This window comes from Mesoplodon densirostris, chromosome 2, assembly GCF_025265405.1.
Source record: "Mesoplodon densirostris isolate mMesDen1 chromosome 2, mMesDen1 primary haplotype, whole genome shotgun sequence".
Classification (NCBI taxonomy): domain Eukaryota; kingdom Metazoa; phylum Chordata; class Mammalia; order Artiodactyla; family Ziphiidae; genus Mesoplodon; species Mesoplodon densirostris.
In genome coordinates, this window is record NC_082662.1 from 205096 (window position 1) to 227299 (window position 22204).

Below are 22204 nucleotides of genomic sequence, written 5' to 3' on the forward strand. Positions count from 1 at the left end.
CGTGATCTGGGCACTGTCAACATCTTTCTGCTGAATTGGGCGTTGACACCTCTCCACATCTGGGGAGCCATGTCCCCCAACTTCTGGGTGGTGACAGAATCTCCTTCCAACCCCTATCTGCCTGGCACGCTGCCTCCCTGTGGGCCCCCGTGGGTGCTGCTTTTCTGTCCACTGTCCTTGGGCCACCGCTCTGGGGGAGAGGTGAGCTTCCCTGTCCCTCCTGCTTGGCGCGTCCAGACCGGTGTCTTCTTCACCAAAAAAGCCCCAGCTTTGAAAGCTCAGCTTATTAACAGACCACCCCTTGCTTAACAGACCACACAGACTACAGTCGACCGCAACCGTGGGGTCGACCCCGCCCTTCCTGAAGGGTTTACTCCTGGTTCCCCGTCACTTTCTCCAGACACTCTTGTCACAGTTCTTGGTGATTTCAAAATCCATACGGATGATCCTCCAACCTTCTGGACTTCCTCGCCTCCATGGGGTGTCCTGGTGTAGTGTCAATAACTAGGCTCCGGATGCCAGGTGCTGGGCATTGACTGTAGCTCTCCGTTTCCCACGCACCCTGGAGGCCCCACCCACCGGAAGCCCCGCCCACAGGGGCACAGGTCGGGGCTGGAGCCTGAGGCGGAAGGTTCAGCGCCCTTCGGCCGCTGTTCTAACAGCGTCGCCTGGGGTCCTGCCTCCTTCCTCCACATCCCCAGCCCTTTCTCTCAGGTCCTGTCTCCCGCCCCTCGTGACTCAGCAGGGCCCCAGCTTCTCCTCGTGCCTTTCAGTCCTCTGGTACTTGGGGAAGAAGTCTTCACACTAAGTTTTCTGTCCAGACAGCTGGAGAGGTCTCTGCCCGGTGAGGGAGCCTGACCGAGGCTCCAGCCTCCTCTGCATCTGAGCCTTTCCGAGTTCTCAGACCAACATTCCGCCAGCATCCTTGACCCTCGGAGTCCACTCCCAATGCTTCCCCATCAGGTCCCACAGCATCTCTGTCTCCCTGATGTGTCCGAACACCCACTTCTGACCTCTTGCTCTCTCACCGCCGGCTGCAAGCCTCCACCACTTCGGCCTGGATTTTTGCAGAAGCTCTTTGCCACGGCAAGGAGGCCAGTGTTGGAGCCAAGCGCTTGGTGGGGGGAGGCAGGCAGGAGAGGAGATGAGAGGCCCAGCAGAGTCGCCAGACGAAGCCTAAGCTCCTCTGGTCACTCCGAGGGTGATGGGAAGCCATGGGAAAGAAGGTTGTGTGTAGGTCACTCGGCTAATGGGCCAACAACAAATTATGGGGGGCAGAATAGAAGCACGACCTCTGGGATGTATCCGCAGTAGCCTGGGCGAGAGGGGATTGTGCCCTGGATCAGGGTGCACGGGTGTGCGTGGTGAGGACTGCGAACTTCTTGGGAGGGTTTTTTGTTGTTACTGCTGCTGTTAGATCATTGAAGGGCTTAAAAATAAAAGCAAGTGTGTTAAAAAAAAAATTAAAAATTAAAAAAAATTTTTTTTTAAAGCAAGCGGGGCTTCCCTGGTGATGCAGTGGTTAAGAGTCCGCCTGCCAATGCAGGGGACACGGGTTTGTGTCCCGGTCCGGGAGGATCCCACATGCCGCGGAGCGGCTGGGCCTGTGAGCCATGGCTGCTGAGCCTGTGCGTCCGGAGCCTGTGCTCTGCAACGGGAGAGGCCACAACAGTGAGAGGCCCACGTACCGCAAAAAAAAAAAAAAAAAAAAAAAAAAAGCAAGCATGTTAAACATGATATAGATACTGTCTTAAAGGTTTAAGGAAGTTTAAGTTAGTTTGTAAATGAAACCAAATATTAACCAAAGACCGCTTTATAAGTGGCTGTTGTAATTTCATAAATAGGATATTCAGGCAGGTTTGTGACTAGAACTTATATATTTTGTGGTCATGTTATTAGGTGCATACAAATTTAAAATCTTTTTTTTTTTTTTTTACCAGTGAACTCAACCTTTTATTGCTATGCAACCTTCTGTATCTAATAATGCTTTGACTATAAGATTTCTTTGTTAATCTGTTAATAAAATTGTTAATGTAGCCACATTGGCTTCCTTTTAGTTAACATTTACCTGGTAGGTTTATTTTCATCCTTTTACTTTCAGTTTCCCATATCCTTATATTTCAGATGATTCGTGTCTTCTGTAAGCCACATAAAATCAGATTATTTTTAACCAGGCTGACAACCCTGGTCATTTTTTTTTTTTTTTTTGCGATATGCAGGCCTCTCACTGTTATGTCCTCTCCCGTTGCGGAGCACAGGCTCCAGATGCACAGGCTCAGTGGCCATGGCTCACGGGCCCAGCTGCTCCGCGGCATGTGGGATCTTCCTGTACCGGGGCACGAACCCATGTCCCCTACATCAACAGGTGGACTTTCAACCACTGTGCCACCAGGAAAGCCCCAACCCTGGTCATTTAGTCCCCCTGGATTTCAGACCTCTGCTCTGTAGAACTGTGAGGGAATAAATTTCTGTTGTTTTAAGCCACCAGTTTGTGGTGACTTAAAAGCCACCAAGACACAGAGACATGTGCTTCCAGGTGCTATCACTTTGCCTGCCTAAAGCCTTTGTGTTTAGTTTCTCTTGTCAAAAGCAGGTGACATTCAATGAGGTAACTAAAAGAAAATAAAGATTCTATTACTGTATGTCAGTATTAAGAAATCAGGAGACATATATGCCATGTTTTTGTTTTCTCTTTTTAAATTTAAAAAGTTTTTTAATTTTTAATTTCTTTTTTAAAAATGTTGTTGTATCTTTGCCATGTTTAATAATGGTCATCTGGGGACTTCTCTGGTGGTCCAGTGGTTAAGACTCCTAGCTCCCAATGCAGGGGACATGGGTTCGATCCCTGGTCAGGAAACTAAGATCCCGCATGCTACACAGCATGGCCAAAAACAAAAACAAGAACAAAATAATGGTCATCTGAAGGAGACTGAGAGAGTTTCACATTCTGTATTCTTTGTTATGCTTCTGGTTTTCTTTTTATAATACTAATATTATTTATGCAAGGAATAAGTCAAGATAGAAACTTAAAATAATATAAAGAAACAACTTTTTAAACTGTTTTGTGCATGTTAACAACTTTGGTGCCATATGAGATTATTTTGGGGGAGGGGAGGTGGAATGATCAATTCATATGCAAAACAATTTGCTTTTCTTTCCAGTCTTTTACTTATTTATTTAAAAATTTATTTATTTGATTTTTAATGTATTTAAAAGTATTTATTTTTAAGTATTTATTTTTATTTTATTTATTTATTTATTTATTTATTTATTTATTTTTGCTGTGCCATGCAGCATGTGAGATCTTAATTCCCTGACCAGGAACTGAACCCATGCCCCCTGCAGTGGAAGCCTGAAGTACTAACCATTGGACCACCAGGGAATTCCCTAAGTATTTAGTTTTACTTTTAGGTAACATATGCCTGTGACGTGCTATTTGTGATAGTAAAAACTTGGGAATAACCTACATATTCAACAATATGGAACTGGTTAACTAAATTACACTCTATTCTATAATGGACTTATTATACTATGGGTAACATATGCAGCCATGAAAACAACTTGCATAAAAGTATCTATTTATATGGAAAAATGTTTGTGATATACTTGTGAATGAAGCAGTTTACAAAATGGTGAGAGTAGCATGAGGGTTTCTTTTTTTTCAGTTTTCTTTTTTATTGAGGTGAAGTTCACGTAACATAAACTTAACCATTTTAAGGTATATAATTCAATGGCATTTAGTATATTTAGTACAACCATCACCTCTATCTAGTTCCAAAGCATTTTATCATTCCCAAAGGAGGCCGTGTCTCCATGAAGCAGTCACACTCCCCATGCCCCGTGCCCCCCAGCCCCTGGCAATCACTAATCTATTTTCAGTCTCTATGGACTTGCCTATTGTGGACATTTCTTTTTTTCTTTTTTTCTTTTTTTTTTGCGATATGTGGGCCTCTCACTGTTGTGGCCTCTCCCGTTGCGGAGCACAGGCTCCGGACGCACAGGCTCAGCAGCCATGGCTCACGGGCCTAACTGCTCCGTTGCATGTGGGATCTTCCCGGACTGAGGCACGAACCCGTGTCCCCTGCATCGGCAGGCGGACTCTCAACCACTGCACCACCAGGGAAGCCCTAATTATTTTCTTCTTTAACTTTTTTTTGGCTGCGTTGGGTCGTTGTTGCTACGTGCAGGCTTTCTCTCTAGTTGCGGCGAGCGGGGACTACTCTTTGTTGCAGTGCGTGGGCTCCTCATTGTGGTGGCTTCTCTTGTTGCAAAGCACAGGCTCTAGGCACGTGGGCTCAGTAGTTGTGGTGCACGGTCTTAGTTACCCCTCGGCATGTGGGATCTTCCCCGGAACAGGGCTCAAACCCATGTCCCCTGCATCGGCAGGTGGGAAGTCCACCAGGGAAGTCCCTTAACCACTGCACCACCAGGGAAGTCCCTTGTGGACCTTTTGTATCAGTAGAATCACACAATATGTGACCTTTTGTGTCTGGCTTCTTTCACTGAGCACCATGTTTTCAAGGTTCATTCACATTGTAGCCTGCGTCAGTGCTTCATTGCTTTTTATGGCTGAGTAATATTCCATTACAAGGATGCCACACTTTGTCTATGCATCCACCTGCTGATGGGTTTGGTTGCTCCCCCAGTTTCTACCACTCATCTCCTGTGAATAGAGCTACTGTTAACATTTGTGTGCAAGCATTTATCTGAACACCTGTTTGCAGTTCTCTCGGGCATATCCCTAGGAGTCAAATTGCTGGGTCACGTGAAAATTCTGTTTAACCTTTTGAGGAATGACTAGACTGTTTTCCACAGTGACTGCACCATTTCACATTCCCATCAGCAATGTATGAGGGTTCCATTTTTTCTACATCTTCACCAGCACTTGTTATTATTCCCTTTTTTTTTTTTTTTGCGGTACGCGGGCCTCTCACTGCTGTAGCCTCTCCCGTTGTGGAGCACAGGCTCCAGACGCGCAGGCTCAGCGGCCATGGCTCACGGGCCTAGCCGCTCCGCAGCATGTGGGATCTTCCCGGACCGGGGCACGAACCCGTGTCCCCTGCATCAGCAGGTGGACTCTCAACCACTGCGCCACCAGGGAAGCCCATTATTCCCTTTTAAATTATTATAGTTGTGCTAACAGGTGTGACATAGTATCTCACTGTGGGTTTGTTTGTTTTTTAAATAAATTTATTTATTTATGGCTGCGTTGGGTCTTGGTTGCTACGCGCGGGCTTTCTCTAGTTGCGGCGAGCAGGGGCTGCTCTTCCTTGCAGTGCACGGACTTCTCATTGCGGTGGCTTCTCTTGTTGCGGAGCATGGGCTCTAGACGCACAGGCTTCAGTAGTTGTGGCACGTGGGCTTAGCAGTTGTGGCTCACAGGCTCTAGAGTGCAGGCTCAGTAGTTGTGGCGCACGGGCTTAGTTGTTCCGCGGCATGTGGGATCTTCCCGGACCAGGGCTCGAACCCGTGTCCCCTGCATTGGCAGGTGGATTCTTAACCACCGCGCCACCAGGGAAGTCCCTCACTGTGGTTTTGATTTGCATTTCCCTAGTGACCAATGATGTTGACCATCTTTTCATGTGGTTGTTGGCCATTTATATATTTTATATTTTAAAATGTCTATTTAAGTCTTTTGCCCAACTTTTAATTGAGTTGTTTATCTTTTTGTCGTTGAGTTGTAAAAGTTCCTTGTATATTATGGATACTAGACCCTTATCGGACATGTGATTTGCAAATATTTTCTACCATTTTGTGTATAGTTTTTTTTTCACTTTGTCAATAGTGTCCAGGAGTTCATTTTTTTTAAATTTATTTATTTATTTATTTATTTTTGTCTGTGCTGGGTCTTAATTTCTGTGCGAGGGCTTTCTCTAGTGTGGTAAGTGGGGACCACTCTTCATCGCGGTGCGCGGGCCTCTCACTATCGCGGCCTCTCTTGTTGCGGAGCACAGGCTCCAGACACGCAGGCTCAGTAGCTGTGGCTCACGGGCCCAGTTGCTCCGCGGCATGTGGGATCCTCCCATACCAGGGCTTGAACCCGTGTCCCCTGCATTAGCAGGCAGACTCTCAACCACTGCGCCACCAGGGAAGCCTCAGGAGTTCATTTTTGTAGAAAATAAGATACATCTCTTTCATTGAAACAATCAGAACAGGGACTTCCTTGGTGGCGCAGTGGTTAAGAATCCGCCCGTCAATGCAGGGGACGCGGGTTCAACCCCTGGTCCGGGAAGATCCCACGTGCTGCGGAGCAACTAAGCCCACATGCCGCAACTACTGAAGCCCACACGCCTAGAGTCCGTGCTCCGCAACAAGAGAAGCCACTGCAATGATAAGCCTACGCACAGCAACAAAGAGTAGCCCCCGCTCGCCGCAACTAGAGAAAGCCCCACGCAGCAACGAAGACCCAAGCAGCCGTGAATTAATTGATTGATTGATTAATTAATTAAAAAACAATCTGAACAAATATTGTCATAAACAAATGGTGGTTATCTCTGGGTAGTTTAGATTGTCACTATTTTATGTTATTTCTGAATTGACCCTGGCAATGATTTCCGAGTTTACTAATTTTGCAGATTGGTAAATGGAAAGTGAAAGTTTCCAATTGTTAGCTCATGTCATGATGTGTATACGTCTTGCAAAGGACCCGAGGTGTTGGGACATGCGGGGGGTTTCTGAACACACACCCCTGGAGGCCGGGATGCTGTCACAGTCCCCAGGCCCCGCTGGCCAGGTGGAAAGCCCCAGCTCACCCCTACCTCAGTTCCTTGTCATTGTCATTCTGTTTTGTTTCTGCTATTCACTCCAGGGCCCGCCTTGGGAAAAGGAAACCGAAACTGAAGCTGAATTCGGCTACTGTGTGGCTGGCTCCCCGACACCGCCCTCTGACGTGGTTGCTCAGGCTTTAAAAGGGCTGAGCTGCCAGGGCTGGAGAAGAGCTGAGAGCGGAGAGGCAGCCAACCAGCGTTTGCAGAGGACCTGGCGCCAAAGCCCACAGCCATGGTGAGGCGGGTTTGACAAGTGGGGCAGGTGGGCTCATACCCCTCTCCCTGGTGGCATCTCCCAGGGGCGGAACACCTACATGTATGTGCAAGGCAGGCAGAGCTGCTCAGAACCCCCAGGTTCTAAAGCGTGAGGGGAGGGACAGGGCTCCTTCTGACAGCAGGGTCTGGGTCCTCAGAGGTGGGTTCTGCCCAGTGGCCAACCCTGAGATCCCTTGGGATCAGCACAGGGAGGCATCTTAGCAGGTGAAGGGAGGCAACATGATGGTTGTGGGTGGTGGCTATTCTTCTAGAAATGCCCGCATGCACTCTCCAGCACCTGGCGTGCCCCTCCTGGTGGGTGGGGAGGCTGGAGAGGAGGGAGCAGCATCCCCGGGGTCTAACAGCTTGCCCCACTGCCAGTGTCACACGTGCAGTGGTCCCAGAACTGGTGCCAGGGTCTCTGAGCCTGTGTGATGCCCACAGGGTAGGAACCTGAAGGTGAAGATGCTAGGGGGCCAGGAGATCCTGGTGCCCCTGAGGGACTCCATGCTGGCATCCGAGCTGAAGCAGCAGATCGCCCAGCAGATCGGCGTGCCCGCCTTCCAGCAGCTCCTGGCCCACCCGGACACTCGCGAGGTGCTACAGGACGGGGTGCCCCTGGTCTGCCAGGGCCTGGGCCCCAACAGCGTCGTCCTGCTGATGGTGCAGAGCTGCAAAGAGCCCCTGAGCATCCTGGTGAGGAATGACAAGGGTCGCAGCAGCACCTACGTGGTCCGGCTGACGCAGAGGGTGGCCGAGCTCAAGCAGCAAGTGTGCCAAAAGGAGCACGTGCAAGCCGACCAGTTCTGGCTGACTTTCGAGGGGAAGCCCATGGAGGACGAGCGCCAGCTGGGGGAGTACGGCCTCACCACCCTGTGCACCGTGTACATGAATCTGCGCCTGCGCGGGGGCGGGGCAGGGCCAGGAGGGCCGCGGGGAGGGCGCCCCACGGAGCACCAGGAATACAGTTGTAGCACCCTCTGTAGCACCATTCTGCACCCTTCTGGTGAGATTGGGGGAAGGGTGGAGGAGGGAGTGGTAAGAGGGGACCCAGGGTCGCTGGGGGAATCAGCAGGCTAGGGTGGCCAAGTTAAGGGACAAGCCTAGTGGGATCAAAATCATGACCTCCGCCTGCCCCCAGAGAAACTGAAAATGTGTCCCCACATCTTTGGGAAATTACCTTCTAGAGAAATAAAAAGAGGCATATCTGCTGGAGCCCGTCCCTGTCTTCACATTGAGCCATGGTCAGCCCAAATGGTCTGCACAAATGGTCCCCACTCCTCACATCTGGGTCAGCAGATAGCACAGGGAGGGGAAGGCCTGGCGAGGTCCCAAAGGCCACAAGGTGAGTGTCCCTGGAAGCGGTGAGTCCCTAGGGCCTGCCTGGGCCAGTTGTGAGGGAGGCTTCCGCACACCAGCTGGGGGCTGGGTGCCTCTTGACCCTCCAGGAACCATCAGCCTACACTGTCCAGCCTGCGTTGGTCTGGGGAAAAGTGGTGACAGGGCCTTGGGCACTCACATCACCATCAGGGCGAGCTGCTGAATCAGCAAATACGCCCTCCTTCAGGGTTGTTCATGGAGGGGCCGCAGCCAGTAGGTGGGGGGGTGTCTGGGATGGGGGTCCTCCCATCCACGTGGAAGAGTTTGTCCCAGATAAGGGGCACCTAATTTGGCAAAACTACAGCCACTTCCACACCGGATGCATCTTTCTGTGCCAGTTTTCCACATGAGCCACTCGGGAGCCAGGCTGAGTCAGCCCTGGACACGGGGGTGGGGGTGCGGGGGAGCATAGAACGTACACCTCTCTGGGCCAAAGTCCATGACTCTGGGGACACTCAGTCCGCCTTCAGACTCTTCAGTGGCATTTGGCTGGAGACCCAGAAGCCCCCTTTCTGGTCTGTGGGGGTCCGTATCTGAGCTGGGGGACCCCCCAGGTCTGGCTTGCCTGTGGCAGATATGTGTAGACATGCAGGTGTGTGTGGGGGAGGGCTCCTGGCTCCAACCTCATTTCCTGGGCCCCCAACCTCACCTCTTTGTCATCCTGTAACTTAACAAGTGTAAGCACACCCCCTCCTTTCTTGAACCCCCCCGACCAGGGTCTAGGCGACGTAGGGTCCTCCCGAGGGGCCTCCGCTGCTGCTCACCCTTCATTGCCTCCGGCTCACAGAACTGGGGCTGGCTTGGGTGAGGGGATGTGCGGCAGGTCCGGCCCTGGAGGCACAGAGGGATCTCCTCTCCCTCCCCACCCCCACCATCTTCAGCTAGGTCGGGGTCTAATCTGGACCCTCTGGATCTCGGTTTACCGCCCTGGACCCTGCGGGAATGTCTGGAGAAGCGCCTCGGGGGAGCTGGGGAGGGGGCGTGGCTGGCCGTCCACCGCAGACGCGATCGCCGCCTCGGACAGCAGGGGGAGCCCGCAGCTCTGCAGAGGGTCCGGAGCTGACCCGGGACCGGGAGGTGGGCGGGTCTGCGCTCCGTTGCGACCAATCGCCGCAGCCCCCGGCCCGCATTGGTCCCGGCAGGCCGGGGGTCCCGGGCCGGCCGAGCTTCCGTCCCCGGTTCCAGCGAGGGGCTGGGGTCCCCCGTCAGGTCCCTCCTGCCGGGGGAGGGGCGCAGCCCTGCAGGGCTCGAGGGGCGGCGGGGCCCCGGATCTGGCAGCCCCTCCCCGCGGCCGGGGAGCCCCCGCCGCCCCAGCCCCGGCGCAGCCTGGAGCCCCTTGGAAGTCCCGTCACGTCGCTTCCAGATTATGCATTAACCCGATTTCAGCCGCATTTCCTGGCGGGGGTGGGGAACGTCCGCGCAGGCGGGGGAGGGGCGTCCGTGGGGGTTGCGCCGCAGCAGGGAGAGCACCCTCGATCCCGCCCCGCCCCCGCCCCTCGGCCGGGCCCGGCCCATCACCCACATTGTACCGACCCAGACTGGCCCTCTCCCTCCCCCAGCCAGGCCTCCGCCCGGCGCCGCCGTCCCGGCGCTTTGTTCGCGGCCGCCGCGGGTCGCAGGGCGCCGGGCGGGCCGGGGGCGGGGGCGGGCGCGGGCGGGCCGGGAGGCGGGGTGGGGGGGGGAGGCGGGAAGGGGGTGGTGCTGCCCCCGGTCCCGCCCCCGTCCCGCCCCCGCGCCGCCCGCGCTCCCGCCGCCTCCCAGGAGCTGCGTCCCGTCCTGTCCAGTCCAGTCCCTGGCGCGGCCCGGCCCGTGAGCTTGCTCCGGCCGCTTTCCGCCGTCCTCCGCCCGCGCCATGGCCAGCATGCGGCCGTCCGGCCAGGCTCCCCTGCAGCCACTGCTGCTGCTCCTGGTGGTGGCGGCGCGCGCCCTGCCCGGCGCCGACGGGACGTGCCCCGAACGCGCGCTGGAGAGGCGGGAGGAGGAGGCGAACGTGGTGCTCACCGGCACCGTGGAGGAGATCCTCAACGTGGACCCGGTGCAGCACACGTACTCGTGCAAGGTGGGCCCCCGCGCGACCCCCGGGACCCTGAGCCCCCTTCGGGCCGTCCTGGAAGCCTGGGTTGGGGGCCTCTCCCCCGCGATCCCGGCCCCCTCGCCCGGAGGTCCTCCCATCGCGACGCCGGCCGCCCCGCTGAGACCCCCGCCCCGGGCCGTGGGAACGAGCCCCAGACGCTCCGCAGCACCCGCGCCCGCTCCCTTGGCGACCGCCGACCCCCGCGTGGGGCGCCGGGTCTGGGAAAACTCGCGAGCGCTGGAGGGAAAGTTCTTGCGGTGCCGCTGCCATCCCGCCTCGCGGTGCCCAGGCCCCGGAGACCTGATCGTGTCTGCCCCTTCAACCCAAGCCCACTCCCTTACTGGAAACAAGTGCGCCTCCCCCTAGAGAGAATGTTCGGCTACCGCACCCCCTACCCACCGGCCAAAGAAAAGGAACAGGGGCGAGGGGAGGTGACGCTTTCTGCTTGGGGTGGAGGTGGGGTTTTGGCCTGTGGTCAGTGCTGTCGCCCCCCTCCCCCCAGGGGCGAGAAGGGGTGGTCAGGAGAGAGTGGAGGGGTGCACATCTTATCTCCCAACCCCAGGGCTCCTGGTGGGGCATGCTGCAGTGATGGGTGTGGGGGCCGGAGCAGAGAAGTGGGCGGGGCCGTTGCTGAGCCTCAAGTGTCGGGGTGCAGGGCAGGTGCCCCATCCTGCTCCTGAGAGACCTGGATCTCCTCCGGCCACAGGGAGGGGGGACTTCCCTGGCCTCTCCTTCAGTTGGATCTAGGAGCCCCCTGGGATAGGTCTGGTGGGGTTTTTCCCACAATCTGTTCCTAGGGAGGGCTCAAGGGACCCAGGGCCCTGCCCCCCCTCTGGCCCCTAAAACCACCTCCCGGACCAGAAATCGGATCATTCCTCTTCCTTGGAGATGGGGAGGGGTGGCAGCTTCTTTCAGCCTGGCCTGTGCGGGCTACAGCTGGGATCCCCCGCCGGGCCCCCTCCCCTCCACCACCGCCAGGGCACTTTGCCAAGTCCCTGCAGGATTTTCCCGACTTCCTCCCCGCTGCTCCTGGGTGTGGCTGGGGTGGGGGGAGGCGATGAAAGCCACCCAGCCCTCCCCTGCTAGTTGTCGTCCTTCTAGAGCCTACTGTGTGTCTAGGGGTGGGGGTGGGGAGTTGGCCAAGGCTCCCCCACCTCCCCTGAGCCACTGGAGGGTGGAGGGAGTCCCTGCAGATTTCTCAGACCCGAGGCTCCCAGCAGGGGCAGGCAGGTGGACGGGCCACCATTGTCTTTCACTCCCCATTCTGGAAGTCCTGGCCCCCCAGAGCTCCCGAGGAAAGGGGTGTCTTCCGAGGCGCAGCATGCATGGGCACGTATCCCCATGGACCTTTTCCTTTAGGGCCGCCTGTTCTGACTGCAGCCCCTGCGACCCTCCTCCCCCCACCCCCAGCAGGCCATGGGCGTCCCAGGGCCTGGTTTGTCAGAGCAGGTACCCTCGGGGCCCCAAGAGCAGAGTGGGGAGGGCGGGGCTGCCCTGTGCTGCCCAGGCTTGATTTTGAGGTTCACAGCCTGCCTTGACCGCACTCACTGTAGGAGCCTTGCAGGAGGAGGGCGTTTCACCTGCTGGGGGGCATGGTGTCTTCGCCCACCCACAGGGCTGCACGGAGCCAAGCTGGCCCGGAGCCCTGAGCTCAGAGCTCATCACCCTGGAACTTCATCATCCACCTTAGCTGCTCCTGGCTCTGCCCAGGGGTGGGCCGGGGCAGTGGGTGGGTCGATAGGGAGAGTGGGGCATGGAAGGCAGGCACCCCAGGCCGGCTGGGCCCCCTTCCCGTAAGCAGCCTGAGCTGAGATGGACATTATTGGAATTGGGGTGGCTGGGGTCACTTAGACCTGGCGGTTGGGGGGCTGCTTCTTGAGGAAAGGGGTGTGTTTGCAGGCCAGGTGTCCTAGTGTGTGACACACATGGGTGGGCAGTGGCATCCATTGTGTGTGCGCTTCCCTGCAGCTTCCTCCTGGGGGGCTGACCCAAAGATCTCCACACATCTGCCCAGGGTTTGGGTCTATCTACTCTGGACATCTGGCCTGAGCAAGTGAGGTGGGAAGAGAGGAAAAAGCCCAGGTGCCAGTCTGGTGTTTGCCTCTGGCCTCTGCGGCCACCCCTCCCCAGTGGGAAGAGGATCACTGACACCTGTGCACCCCCCACGTCCACCCCAGGTTCGGGTCTGGCGGTACTTGAAGGGCAAAGATGTGGTGGCCCAGGAGAGCCTGCTGGACGGAGGCAACAAGGTGGTGATTGGCGGCTTCGGAGACCCCCTCATCTGTGACAACCAGGTGTCCACCGGGGACACCAGGATCTTCTTCGTGAACCCTGCTCCGCCGTACCTGTGGCCGGCCCACAAGAACGAGCTGATGCTCAACTCCAGCCTCATGCGCATCACCCTGCGGAACCTGGAGGAGGTGGAACACTGCGTGGAAGGTGCGTGAAGGGGCGCAGGGCAGAGGCGGCGCCTGGGGGGCAGGAGAGAGTTTGCTGCAGGCGATCGCACTTGGCATCTTGTGGTCCAACCTCCTTTTCTGAGTCCCGGCTCCCTGGCTTCCCAGCCATCTCAGCTCCAGTCTCTGATCTAAGCAGCGCTCCCCACCCTGGCCCTGGAGGTGCCACCATTCTTGGTCTTGGAGCCAAGTGAGTCCAGCCCTGCAAAGGGACCGGCCTCCTCTTTCCTCCCCTCCCCCTCCGTAGTGCTGCGTGCCCCTTCCTGGAGTTCCCTGTTCTAGGAGAGAGGCTGGGACCAGGTGAATGAACATCAGTTGTTTGTGTTCTGCAGAAGCCCAAACATCTGTTTAGACAGGGCCCAGATGTTGAGCAAACCCGTTGGGGTGGGGTTTAAGGGTTGTGCTGGAGGTGGGGCTACTTCGCCATGTGTTCCAAGAGGCCTGTCATTTCTGGGAGGGGCAGTTATGTGGAGTGGGCTGCTTCCAGGAGTTTGAGTGGGGGTGGGATCCCCTCACAGAGGTACAGAACCTTTCCTTGTCCGCTCTCCCCATGTGTCCGTTCTGAATGGCCCAAGAGCATCCCTCCCCGACCCCAGCCTCTGAGAGGTGAGCAGGAATCACATGACCAGGGCTCACCCACCCACCTCAACCCAGGAGAATCCCAGTTGGGGGCTGAGATCCTTGGCTGAGGAATGTAGCAGGGAGAACAACGTAGGAACTGCCCGTGGCCCTCACATCCTGTCTGTCCCCTCATGGCTGCCTGGGAAGGGATGTACCGGGGAGGGCGGAGGGAGGAGAGAACGCTTCCTCCCAGGGCAGTGGGCAGGGTCCTTGACTTCCTGTCCTGGGAAGGTGACCCTGTCCCTCTGATTTGCTCTGTTGGCCAGCAGGGAAGTTCCATCTTCTACCCAACTTACTGCTGTGATGCTGGCTTGGCTCTTGCGGGGTCCTGGGTGGTGGACCCATCTGGCCTGGGGTGGACTGTGCAGGGCGAGGGGCAGGGCCTGAAGTGGGGAGCCCTGTAGCATCCTGCTCAGCCTGTAGTCCGTTGCTCCTGGGGCTGTGTCCGGGGTCCCGGCCTGCAACGTCATACAGAGAGGCTAGTGGGGCTGTGTCCCTGGTCCCTTGCAGCACCAGCTTAGCTGAGGAGGTCCCAGCATGGCCCTCCCACCAGGCGAGGACTGGAGCCCCTGGCCCTGCTCTGGAAGCTTGTGGTCTAGGGAAAAGATGGGAGGGTGGCATGGAGATGGGGCAGGCTGTGGCGTGTGATGCCCAGTTTTGAAAGATGAGTTGGGGGCTAAGGAGAGGGGTCAGGTCCCTGTTTCTGCAAGATCAAGAAGGCGCATCATCAACTCTGCAGCTGGATGGGTCCAGCCTGAGGGTCCACGACTCAGTAACTGAGGCCTTCTGTGGGGTCAGAGGGCACGAGGCAGGAGGGCCACCCCGGGCAGAACAAGATTTGCCGTCTCGCCAGATCCTGCTCTACCCAGGCCGAGCCCTGGTTCCGGATACATCAGGCTGGGCAGAGGGACACCTGGGAAGGAGGGCCCCCAGGGAGAGCTCCCAGCGAGACTCCACCTACTGTATGCTGGCTGCCCAGGACAGGGACCAGGCTAGGCCCCCAGCTCCAGTGGGGCCGGTGTGGGGAGAGTGGTGCTGGGACCCACAGGCCAGTGTGTAGCAATGGGGTGAGCACCCAGAAGGGGCCGAGGCCACCAGACTCTTCTGGGGTGGGCCTGCCAGGAGGAGGGTCTTGGGGAAGGAGGTTCGTGGAGAGGAAAGGAAAGGAAGGAGCCTTGACTGGAGCCTGGAGCCTTGTGGTAGAGCCAGGGTGGAGGGGAAGCCCCCAGGGAGGGGCGGGGCCCAGAGTGAGAAGCTTGGGGTCCACTGTAAGGGGCCGGGGAGCCCTGGAAGTTTTGAGCCCATGACACGGATCCCTTCTTTGGAAGCAAACCGGGGCGCCTTGAGGGGCAGGGGCTGCGGGCAGGGTGGGTGCATCCCAGGGACCCCAGTTAGATGGGGGTGCCTCCCCCTGGAGCCTCCCGAAGGCTTGAGGAAAAAGGCCCCCTGGAGCTGGGGCCAGGCTTGGGGAAGAGACAGTCGTCTCCCCACCTCCCCCAGCAGGATGCGGCTGGGAGGAGGAGGGAGATGCAGACCTCAGACCCCAGTCCAGGCTCTCCAGGGAGCCAAGGCCTCACCCTAGTGAGGAGTTAGGCTTAGGGATGGGCAGGGCTTGAACTAAGATGACCCCTCCCTGTCTGATTCTGACCCTGTTCTGTTCCTGGGAGCCCACAGCTGCCCCTGCCCCACAGGGCCCAGAGTGAAGGCTGGGCAGCCACTGATTTGTGGAGGTCACCCCAAGACCACCCAAGACCCCTGTCTCTAACACACCTCTCCCCGGCCCCCAAAAGGCCCACAGCCGCCAAGGTCAGGGGCACATCCTGCCAGGCCCACCTCCCTGGATGCCCCCAGTTCATCCCCACCTGGGCCCCAGCTCTACTGGGACTGCTTTCCTCAGTTTCTCCCCCAGGGCCTGCAGGGTCTTCCTGGCTCTGGGCCGCTTCCCCAGCCTCCAGCCCCCAGGAAGCTCCTCCCCTGTCCTCCGCCTGGGGAGCCACATTCCAAGCATAACTGAGACAGGTATGTGTCCCTCCCTCTGCACTACCTGTGGGTGAGGGAGACCGCTGCTCTGCTGCAGAGCAAGCAGCCTCTTCAGGAAGGAGCCCCTCGTCCCCTGCCTTGTCAGGGAAGCGGCCTGGCCTTTTCCAGTGCCAGCCGCCCACGCACCATGAGCCTGCCCAGGCTGGCAGCTGAGCAGGCATCTCCTCCAGCCTTCAGCCACTTTGCCCTGCTCTGGGCAGCACCCATACACTCCCACCACCCTCCCCTCCCCCACCTCATGAAGACTGGGCCTGGGGCCCCCTGAAGCCCCTGAGAGGGACGCAGGCCTGGGGCCCTTTCCCAGGCCTTTCCCTGCCCACTAGAAGCCAGGAGCAGAGAAAGGAAGTGTTGTCTGCCCTCTCCAGGTCTGGCACAGGGACAGGGTCGGTGAGTCTGGCTCTGGCCCAGCTCAGCCCTGCCCAGCCCTGAAGCCCGGGGTCCTGGCGGCCGTGGCCTAGCCTGGCCAGCCTGATTCCAGTGAGCACCCTCCCTCCCTTCCTCCCTGCCAGGCCAGCCTTCTAGGGCCTTTGGGAAGGCAGTCCTATATAGCTCAGGCTGGAGAGGTGCTGGGTCCTGGGCCGCCGGCCCAGCACTGGTGCAGGCCCTGTGGCCTCGGAGCTGGATGTGGGCTGCAGACACCCCCAGACAGGGACTGGCTGTCCCTGAAGCAGAGCGGGGGCCGGTAGAAGTCCAGGGGGTGTTTCCTGGGCGGGCCCCCTCTGCTGTCTGGCACTTAGCTGCTGTACCCCAAGTCCTCTGAGCCTGTCCCACTCCCGCCACATTCCTCCCTGAGGTGGGAGGTGGCTGCTTCCTGTCCCTGTTTCCCTCTTCCAGACTGTAGGTTCTCACCCCACCCCTCCAGAGCCGCCTAGCGCCCTCTCGGCCCCTCCCCCAGGCAGGTCCTCGGAGAGGAGGCAGGCCCAGGCTGGACGCTGCCCACCCAGGCTTTCTCCTTCCTTCCAGCAGCCAGGGGTGGGGCATCAGCTCAGGTAGGGCGTGAACCCCCGCTGCCTGTCCTCTCCCCACCTGGGGGTCCGTGGTAGATAGTCGGCGCTAGAATGGACCTGTGCCGGCTTTGACTTCCCCTGGGCCCACGGTGGGCTGGCTGGCGTCCTCCCTGGGGCAGCCCCGGGGGCTTGGGTGGGGGGGCTGCTCCTGAAACCAAAGGCCTTTGGATCGTGTCCCTTCACTGTGCCGGACTGAGCTAGTGGAAACAGCTCTTGGCTTTTTCCAGACCCCACCCCATCCCCCTGCTCCACACCCAGAGAACAGCCCTGGCCTCCATTCTCCCCTGCAGATTGGAAATGCAAAAAAAAAGTTGTTTTGAAACCGTCCTCCCCTCTCCTGCTGTCTATACTGGCCTCCCCCAGGGTGCTGAACAGAGTGGATTCCGGTGGGGCCTGCCTGTTCCCTTACAGCATCTGTGGGGGTGCTGGGACCCATGTGCACAGAGGAGAAATTAGATTCACCTGGTCAGGGATAGCTGACCCAGGTGTGGGGCTACAGCCCCCTGCCCCACCAATCCTACAGGCTGAGGTGGGGGGAGTGTAGTGGGTGGCATGGGGCTGCCAGGTAAGGTTAGCAGGGGAGTGGGCCCAGACTTCAGGGCCGTGGATCTAGCCAGAGGTCACTCTCACCATCACCCTGCTACAGTCAGGCCGGCACAGCCTCCTCCAGCCTGCTTTGCTTCCTTCCTAAAGGGTTAATTCCCCCCAGCCCCCTGAGAAGCAAAGCCTGCCCCCACCCCTATCACCACAGGAAGGTGGAAAACAGCTGCAGAAACAGGCCTCTCTCCTGCCCCTGCACCCGCCCCAGTCCTCTGCCTCCACCTGCGGGCTCCAGGCCAACTGCCCCCCCGCCGCAAGTGCTACCCTTGTCTAGAGGCCTGGGGCGGCGGGGGGGGGGATGAAAAATGGGCTCCCTTTCCTGTCCTGTTCTGCTGGCCCCAGCCCCCCCTCACCATTGAGATAGGGGAACCATGGCTCCCCACGCAGGCCCCCAAGGCCCAGCCGGGCTGGGGGCTGCAGGCACAGTCACTGAAATAGCCCCGGTAACCCTTGACACCCCAGAGTCCCAGAGAGTGCCCACCTCTCATTGAAGAGAAAAGGGATCTCAGAGGTGAGACGCCCCAGTGACAGTGACCCGGATGACAGTGAAGCAGCTCACGAGAGGGCCCTGCGCCCCCACGGGCTACACTGGGGCTCAGGAGGGATCACGTTCCAGGCCCAGGCTGTGGCTGGGAGCCGGGCAGGGGCGACCTAGGCCTCTGGTGGAGTTTCCAGTGGGGAGGGAAGCTCCCCTAGAAGGGGCCTCTCCCCCCAGAGCAGATCCTGAGAACTTCCTCTGAGGAAGGCCCCCTGCCAGGGGCTGCTTACAGCTGGACCTGGGAGGGGCAAGAGGGCCCCTCCCCACTCCCCTCCCCACCGGGGCACAGAGGCACGGGAGGGGCACGCTCTCTGTCCTCCCAGGCAGCCTGCTGTTTCCAGCTGTGTGGCCTGCACGTGCGCCTACAGCCTCAGGTGTACCAACCGGCACTCGATTCTGATTGAAAGCCCAGCTGGGCTGTGGTTCCTGCCACCCTTGTATCAGCCGGGGGAGGGGACCCTGCAGGCGCTCTGCCAGCGGGCTGGTAGCAGGCAACCTTGGCTTGGCTCCCAGGGGCCTGCCCTCCTGTGGCTCCCGTCTCCTGCCTCCTGCCACGCCCTCCTCCCACTCCTCCCACTCCCCGTACCCGGCCAAGGTCTGCGCCCCGCCTCCTGTGGGCTCTGCCTCTGGGTTCCTCGATGCCAGAGGTGGAAGGACTGTGGTAGGGACAGGAAGAGTCGCTGGGGCCACTCGGATTCCCTGTCCCATCTCGTGCCTGCTGGACCCTGAGTCTGGCACCGTTAGGGGTTAGGTGTGGCAGGTCAGGAGAGGCTGGTCTGCCTCCGGCCTGAGGTGGGCCTGAAGCTTCCCTGCCCCTCCCACCGGCAGCTGCCTCTGGGCCGCCCCACGCCGGCCCCAGCAGAAGCAGGCAGTCTGTCCCTCCAGCCACAGATGCGGGCTTCCCGTGTACACTAGGGCGAAATAAGAGCACAGCATCTGGGCCAGACTGTGGCCTGTCCCTGACCCTCCAGTGGGGAGCAATGTGCGTCCACTTCTCTCCCTGGAGGGGAGGCGGTGAGAGTCGCTAGGGTCCATTTGTGAATCCATCCGTGGGTTCCTTCCTCAGCCACCCGTCCGCTCACGGCCCAGCAGCAGATCCTCACAGGGCCCTTCGAGGTTCTGGACGGGCTTTCCAAGGAGGCCAGGTGTAGCTGTGTGTGGAGGAGCGAAGGCCAAGGGGGAAGGGTATTCCGGGCACAACAAGGTCTGAGATGCAGGGAACAGCAGGTAGTCCCTGTAGCTTGGCTGAGGGGTGGGAGAAGGCAGCTGCGGGCGTGGTGCGGGCCAGAGAGCTGGAAACCTGCACTCAAGAGCTACAGCCTACTGGCTGGGAGAGGGGGACCCTCCCCTCTGAGCAGGAGCCTTCCCACCTGACGCTGCGCCTTTGCTGCTGGTCCCGGTCACCCTCCCCCACGGGAGAAACTCCGCCTGCACCCTGGCTGCCTCTGCAATCTCCTGTCCTGCGTCTGGTCTTCCGTCTTTGCGGCTCTCTCCTGTCTGGCCGGTCTCTCTGCCCTTTTGTCCCCTGCCTTTCTGGTTCCAGTAGGTGTGTCTGTTTGTCACTCCTCTTCATCCTGACATCCAGCTGGTCAATACTTCCAGGAAGCACTGTCCCCCAGCTCAGACCGTTGTGCTGGACTGTGCATCCCTCACTGCCTGGCGTGGCCCTCAGCAGGACACAGGGTCTCCACTCACCAGGCACTGACCATACGTGGGTGCCACCCTGGCTCTTCCAGCTTTCTCTTTCCTCCCGGAGATGGGCAGGGCCTGGCCGAAAGAGGTGGATTTGGGGCTGTCCTGGAGGGGAGGGACCGAAGGCATGGATCAGCTCCACCGCGTCCCCCTTTTCTGCAGGTGCCTATCGTCCCCCTCCTCTGTTCGTCTGGCGCCCCCTGGTGGCTTCAGCCTATGTCTTGGCAGGTGTCCAGGTCCTGGACTGGGCTCCCTCCTCCCAGCGTTCCCCAGGCCGGAGGACCCGCCCATGGCCCCTGTCGGCCTGAGGCCTCACCAGGCTGGCCCCTCCTGGCCCCCTGCAGCCTCCTGAGCCCGTTCTCACCTGGGCCTCTGTAGTTGCCTCTGTCCGGAGGTGCAAACCCCTCTCCCCATCCTTCGGGTTTCTGGACAGATAACCCCGCCTCCCCCGACCCTCCGATCTCTAGTTCACCCTCTGTCCAGGGTAACCTCCCAGGGTGCAGAGAGCCGACCCGACTCGGGACACACCTCCTGCACTGAGCCTACCCCCGCAGGAGCTCAGACGGGCTGCTGAGGGAGGCTGGGCCCCGGGCAGGATGAAGGCTGAGTAATGAGGGAGGAGGGGAGCCAGGGGTCAGCGGCCGCAGCTGCCGTCCAAGCAGCCAGCGGTCGCCACCCTACGAGCTGGTCCTGCTGAGCCCCTTCCCCAAACTCTCACTCAATCCCACCGCCCGGCGGCGCCGGCTAACCGGCAGAGTGTGGGCCCTGCCCGGGGGCTGGTGGCTGGGCACACAGCCAGCGGACTCAAAACTGGGCGCCTCCCGGCCTCGGCCTCACCTGAGGCGGCGGTCGGGGCCCGGGCTGGACGCCGGCTCCTTCCCAGCGGCGGGCCCGGGTCCAGCAGCGACGTCCCGCCGTGAAACGCCCATTGTCTGCTGAGGCCGAGGGGGAGGGGACGGCCGTAGCCTGAGACCAGACACCAGGAGGCCGGGGCTGGGGGAAGGGGCCGCCCTGCCCCGTCCTCTTCCCCTCCCCCACCGGGACGGCCAGACACCTGTGACTCCGGGCCGCCTGGCGGCCGGCGCTCGACTGTTCGATGCGCTTCACACACAAGCGGGGTACCCTCGAGGTCCCGGCGGTGGGGACAGGCGGACCCCGCGCTCCGCGGGACCAGCCGGGGCGCCGCCGGCCGCGAGGCCCGACATTAAAGGTGTGTGCGCACGCGCGGTGTGTGCTCGCCGCCGGGAGGGCGGTGCCGCCCCACCCCCACCCCCTCCTTTCGGGGGGAGCTGGGCCCGGCCCCTCCGGTGTGAGGGAGGGGTCATCTGCGTAAGAAAGGGGTCGGCGGGGGGGCCAGTAGGTAGGACTTCCCATCCTCTCTAGACTCCATTCCCCATCTTCCTTCTCAGGGAAGCACCTGGAGGGGCGCAACCACACCGTGTGCTTGGGGGCACACCCAGTGTGTTGTGTGACTGAGGGGCAAGTTTTGCATTGCATGAGGGCGTGCAGTGTGTATGCACGCAGGTGAGTGTGTGACACCCAGTGCCTGTGCAGACTTTAGTGAGTGGGTGTACATGTATCTGCGTACGTGAGACCTGGGACATCGAGTGTGTGTACACATGTGAGCAGTAGCATGTTGCTGTGTGTAAGCCCAGAGGGGGGCCGATTCTTGGCTCGGAGCACCCTCTGTTCCTGGGGTCTGAGCCTGCTGTGGCCTGGTCAGGGCTGAATGATTTTGAGTCTGAAGATCCCAAAATAGCCCGGGTAGCCTGAGCTCCCCTCCCCCAGCTGGCTCTGAGGCCTCAATGGCCCTTTGTCTCTCTGAAGGCATCCAAGCCCTGTGGGGGCTCAGGCTCGGGCTGGGGCTGGGAGGGACCGGGCTGCATGCGGGTCCCCTTTCCCCAGGCCAGACCTGACAGGCCTTGAGCACCGCCGCCGCCACCACCACCACGTGAGCCCTAAGGCCATCCCATTTGCTGGCAGAGTCCAGGGTCTCTGCCTGGGGGAGGCCTGCCCTGCCAGCACGGGCTCCCCCTGATCCCAGGGCTTGCCCCTCCCACACTCTGGTCCCCTTGCCTCCCCTCCTCCAGCAGGGCCCACCCATGATGTCCCAAGCTGCAGTGACAGCAGACAGGGCTCCTGTGCGGGCGTGTGCCCAGTGCGTACGTCTGTGCTTTAAACCCTGGCACTGTCTGTGGGCCCCTCCCTGAGTCAAGGGATTCAAACTGCAGTCCTGGGGGCTGCAGTGAGAAGTAAATGGGAAATGTGTCACTGCCTGGGCTCACCACACCAAGTTCTGGGCTGTGGGCCAAGCTCTGCCCGGAGGAGATAAAAAGTCAGACCCTGCCCTGGGTGCTCCAAGTCCGGGGCATCGCCACTTTCAGTGTGGCGTGGGCAGTGCCAGGGTGTGGTGAGGTGAGGTGAGGGGGTGGCAGGCTCCCCTGAGGAGAGAGTGAGGCCAGCCAGGGGCCGGGTCTCCAGGAGGCCTGACAGATTGCTACTCTGGGTCCATCGCGGCCCAGGGTTAGGGGGGACCACTTTGTGTATTGACTTTTCCTGCAAGGTTTCAGTAGACCCTCAGGTTCCAGGGCTCCAAGAGGTTTGAAGACCTCCGCTGTGGGTGATGGGGGACCCGGACAGGGTGGGCTGACCCTGCTGGGGTTTGGTACTAGTGTGCCTGGGCGCAGAACTGAAAGGAGTCCAAGGAGATGGACCTGAAGAACTGGGTGCTGGCTGGCAGGTGGTTGTCCCAGCCAAGGAAGGGCGGGGGAGAG

General features: G+C 59.4%; 2 protein-coding genes across 4 annotated transcripts in view; both read left to right on the plus strand.

Moving 5' to 3' along the window:
* Positions 1-6932: 6932 nt before the first annotated feature.
* On the plus strand, positions 6933-8228 carry ISG15 (ISG15 ubiquitin like modifier). The gene is made up of 2 exons (XM_060079127.1): positions 6933-7002; positions 7467-8228. The coding sequence occupies exons 1-2, from the start codon at positions 7000-7002 to the stop codon at positions 8100-8102; spliced, it is 639 nt and encodes a 212-aa protein (XP_059935110.1). The 5' UTR covers positions 6933-6999; the 3' UTR covers positions 8103-8228.
* A 1930-nt stretch (positions 8229-10158) lies between these two features.
* The window catches only part of AGRN (agrin), a 32708-nt gene continuing 20662 nt past the window's right edge, over positions 10159-22204 (plus strand). For all 3 annotated transcript variants that reach the window (XM_060088757.1, XM_060088758.1, XM_060088759.1), the window contains exons 1-2: positions 10159-10461; positions 12654-12915. In XM_060088757.1, coding sequence (XP_059944740.1) covers positions 10255-10461; positions 12654-12915 — 469 coding nt within the window. In that variant the 5' untranslated portion in view covers positions 10159-10254. The remainder of the gene's footprint in view (positions 10462-12653; positions 12916-22204) is intronic.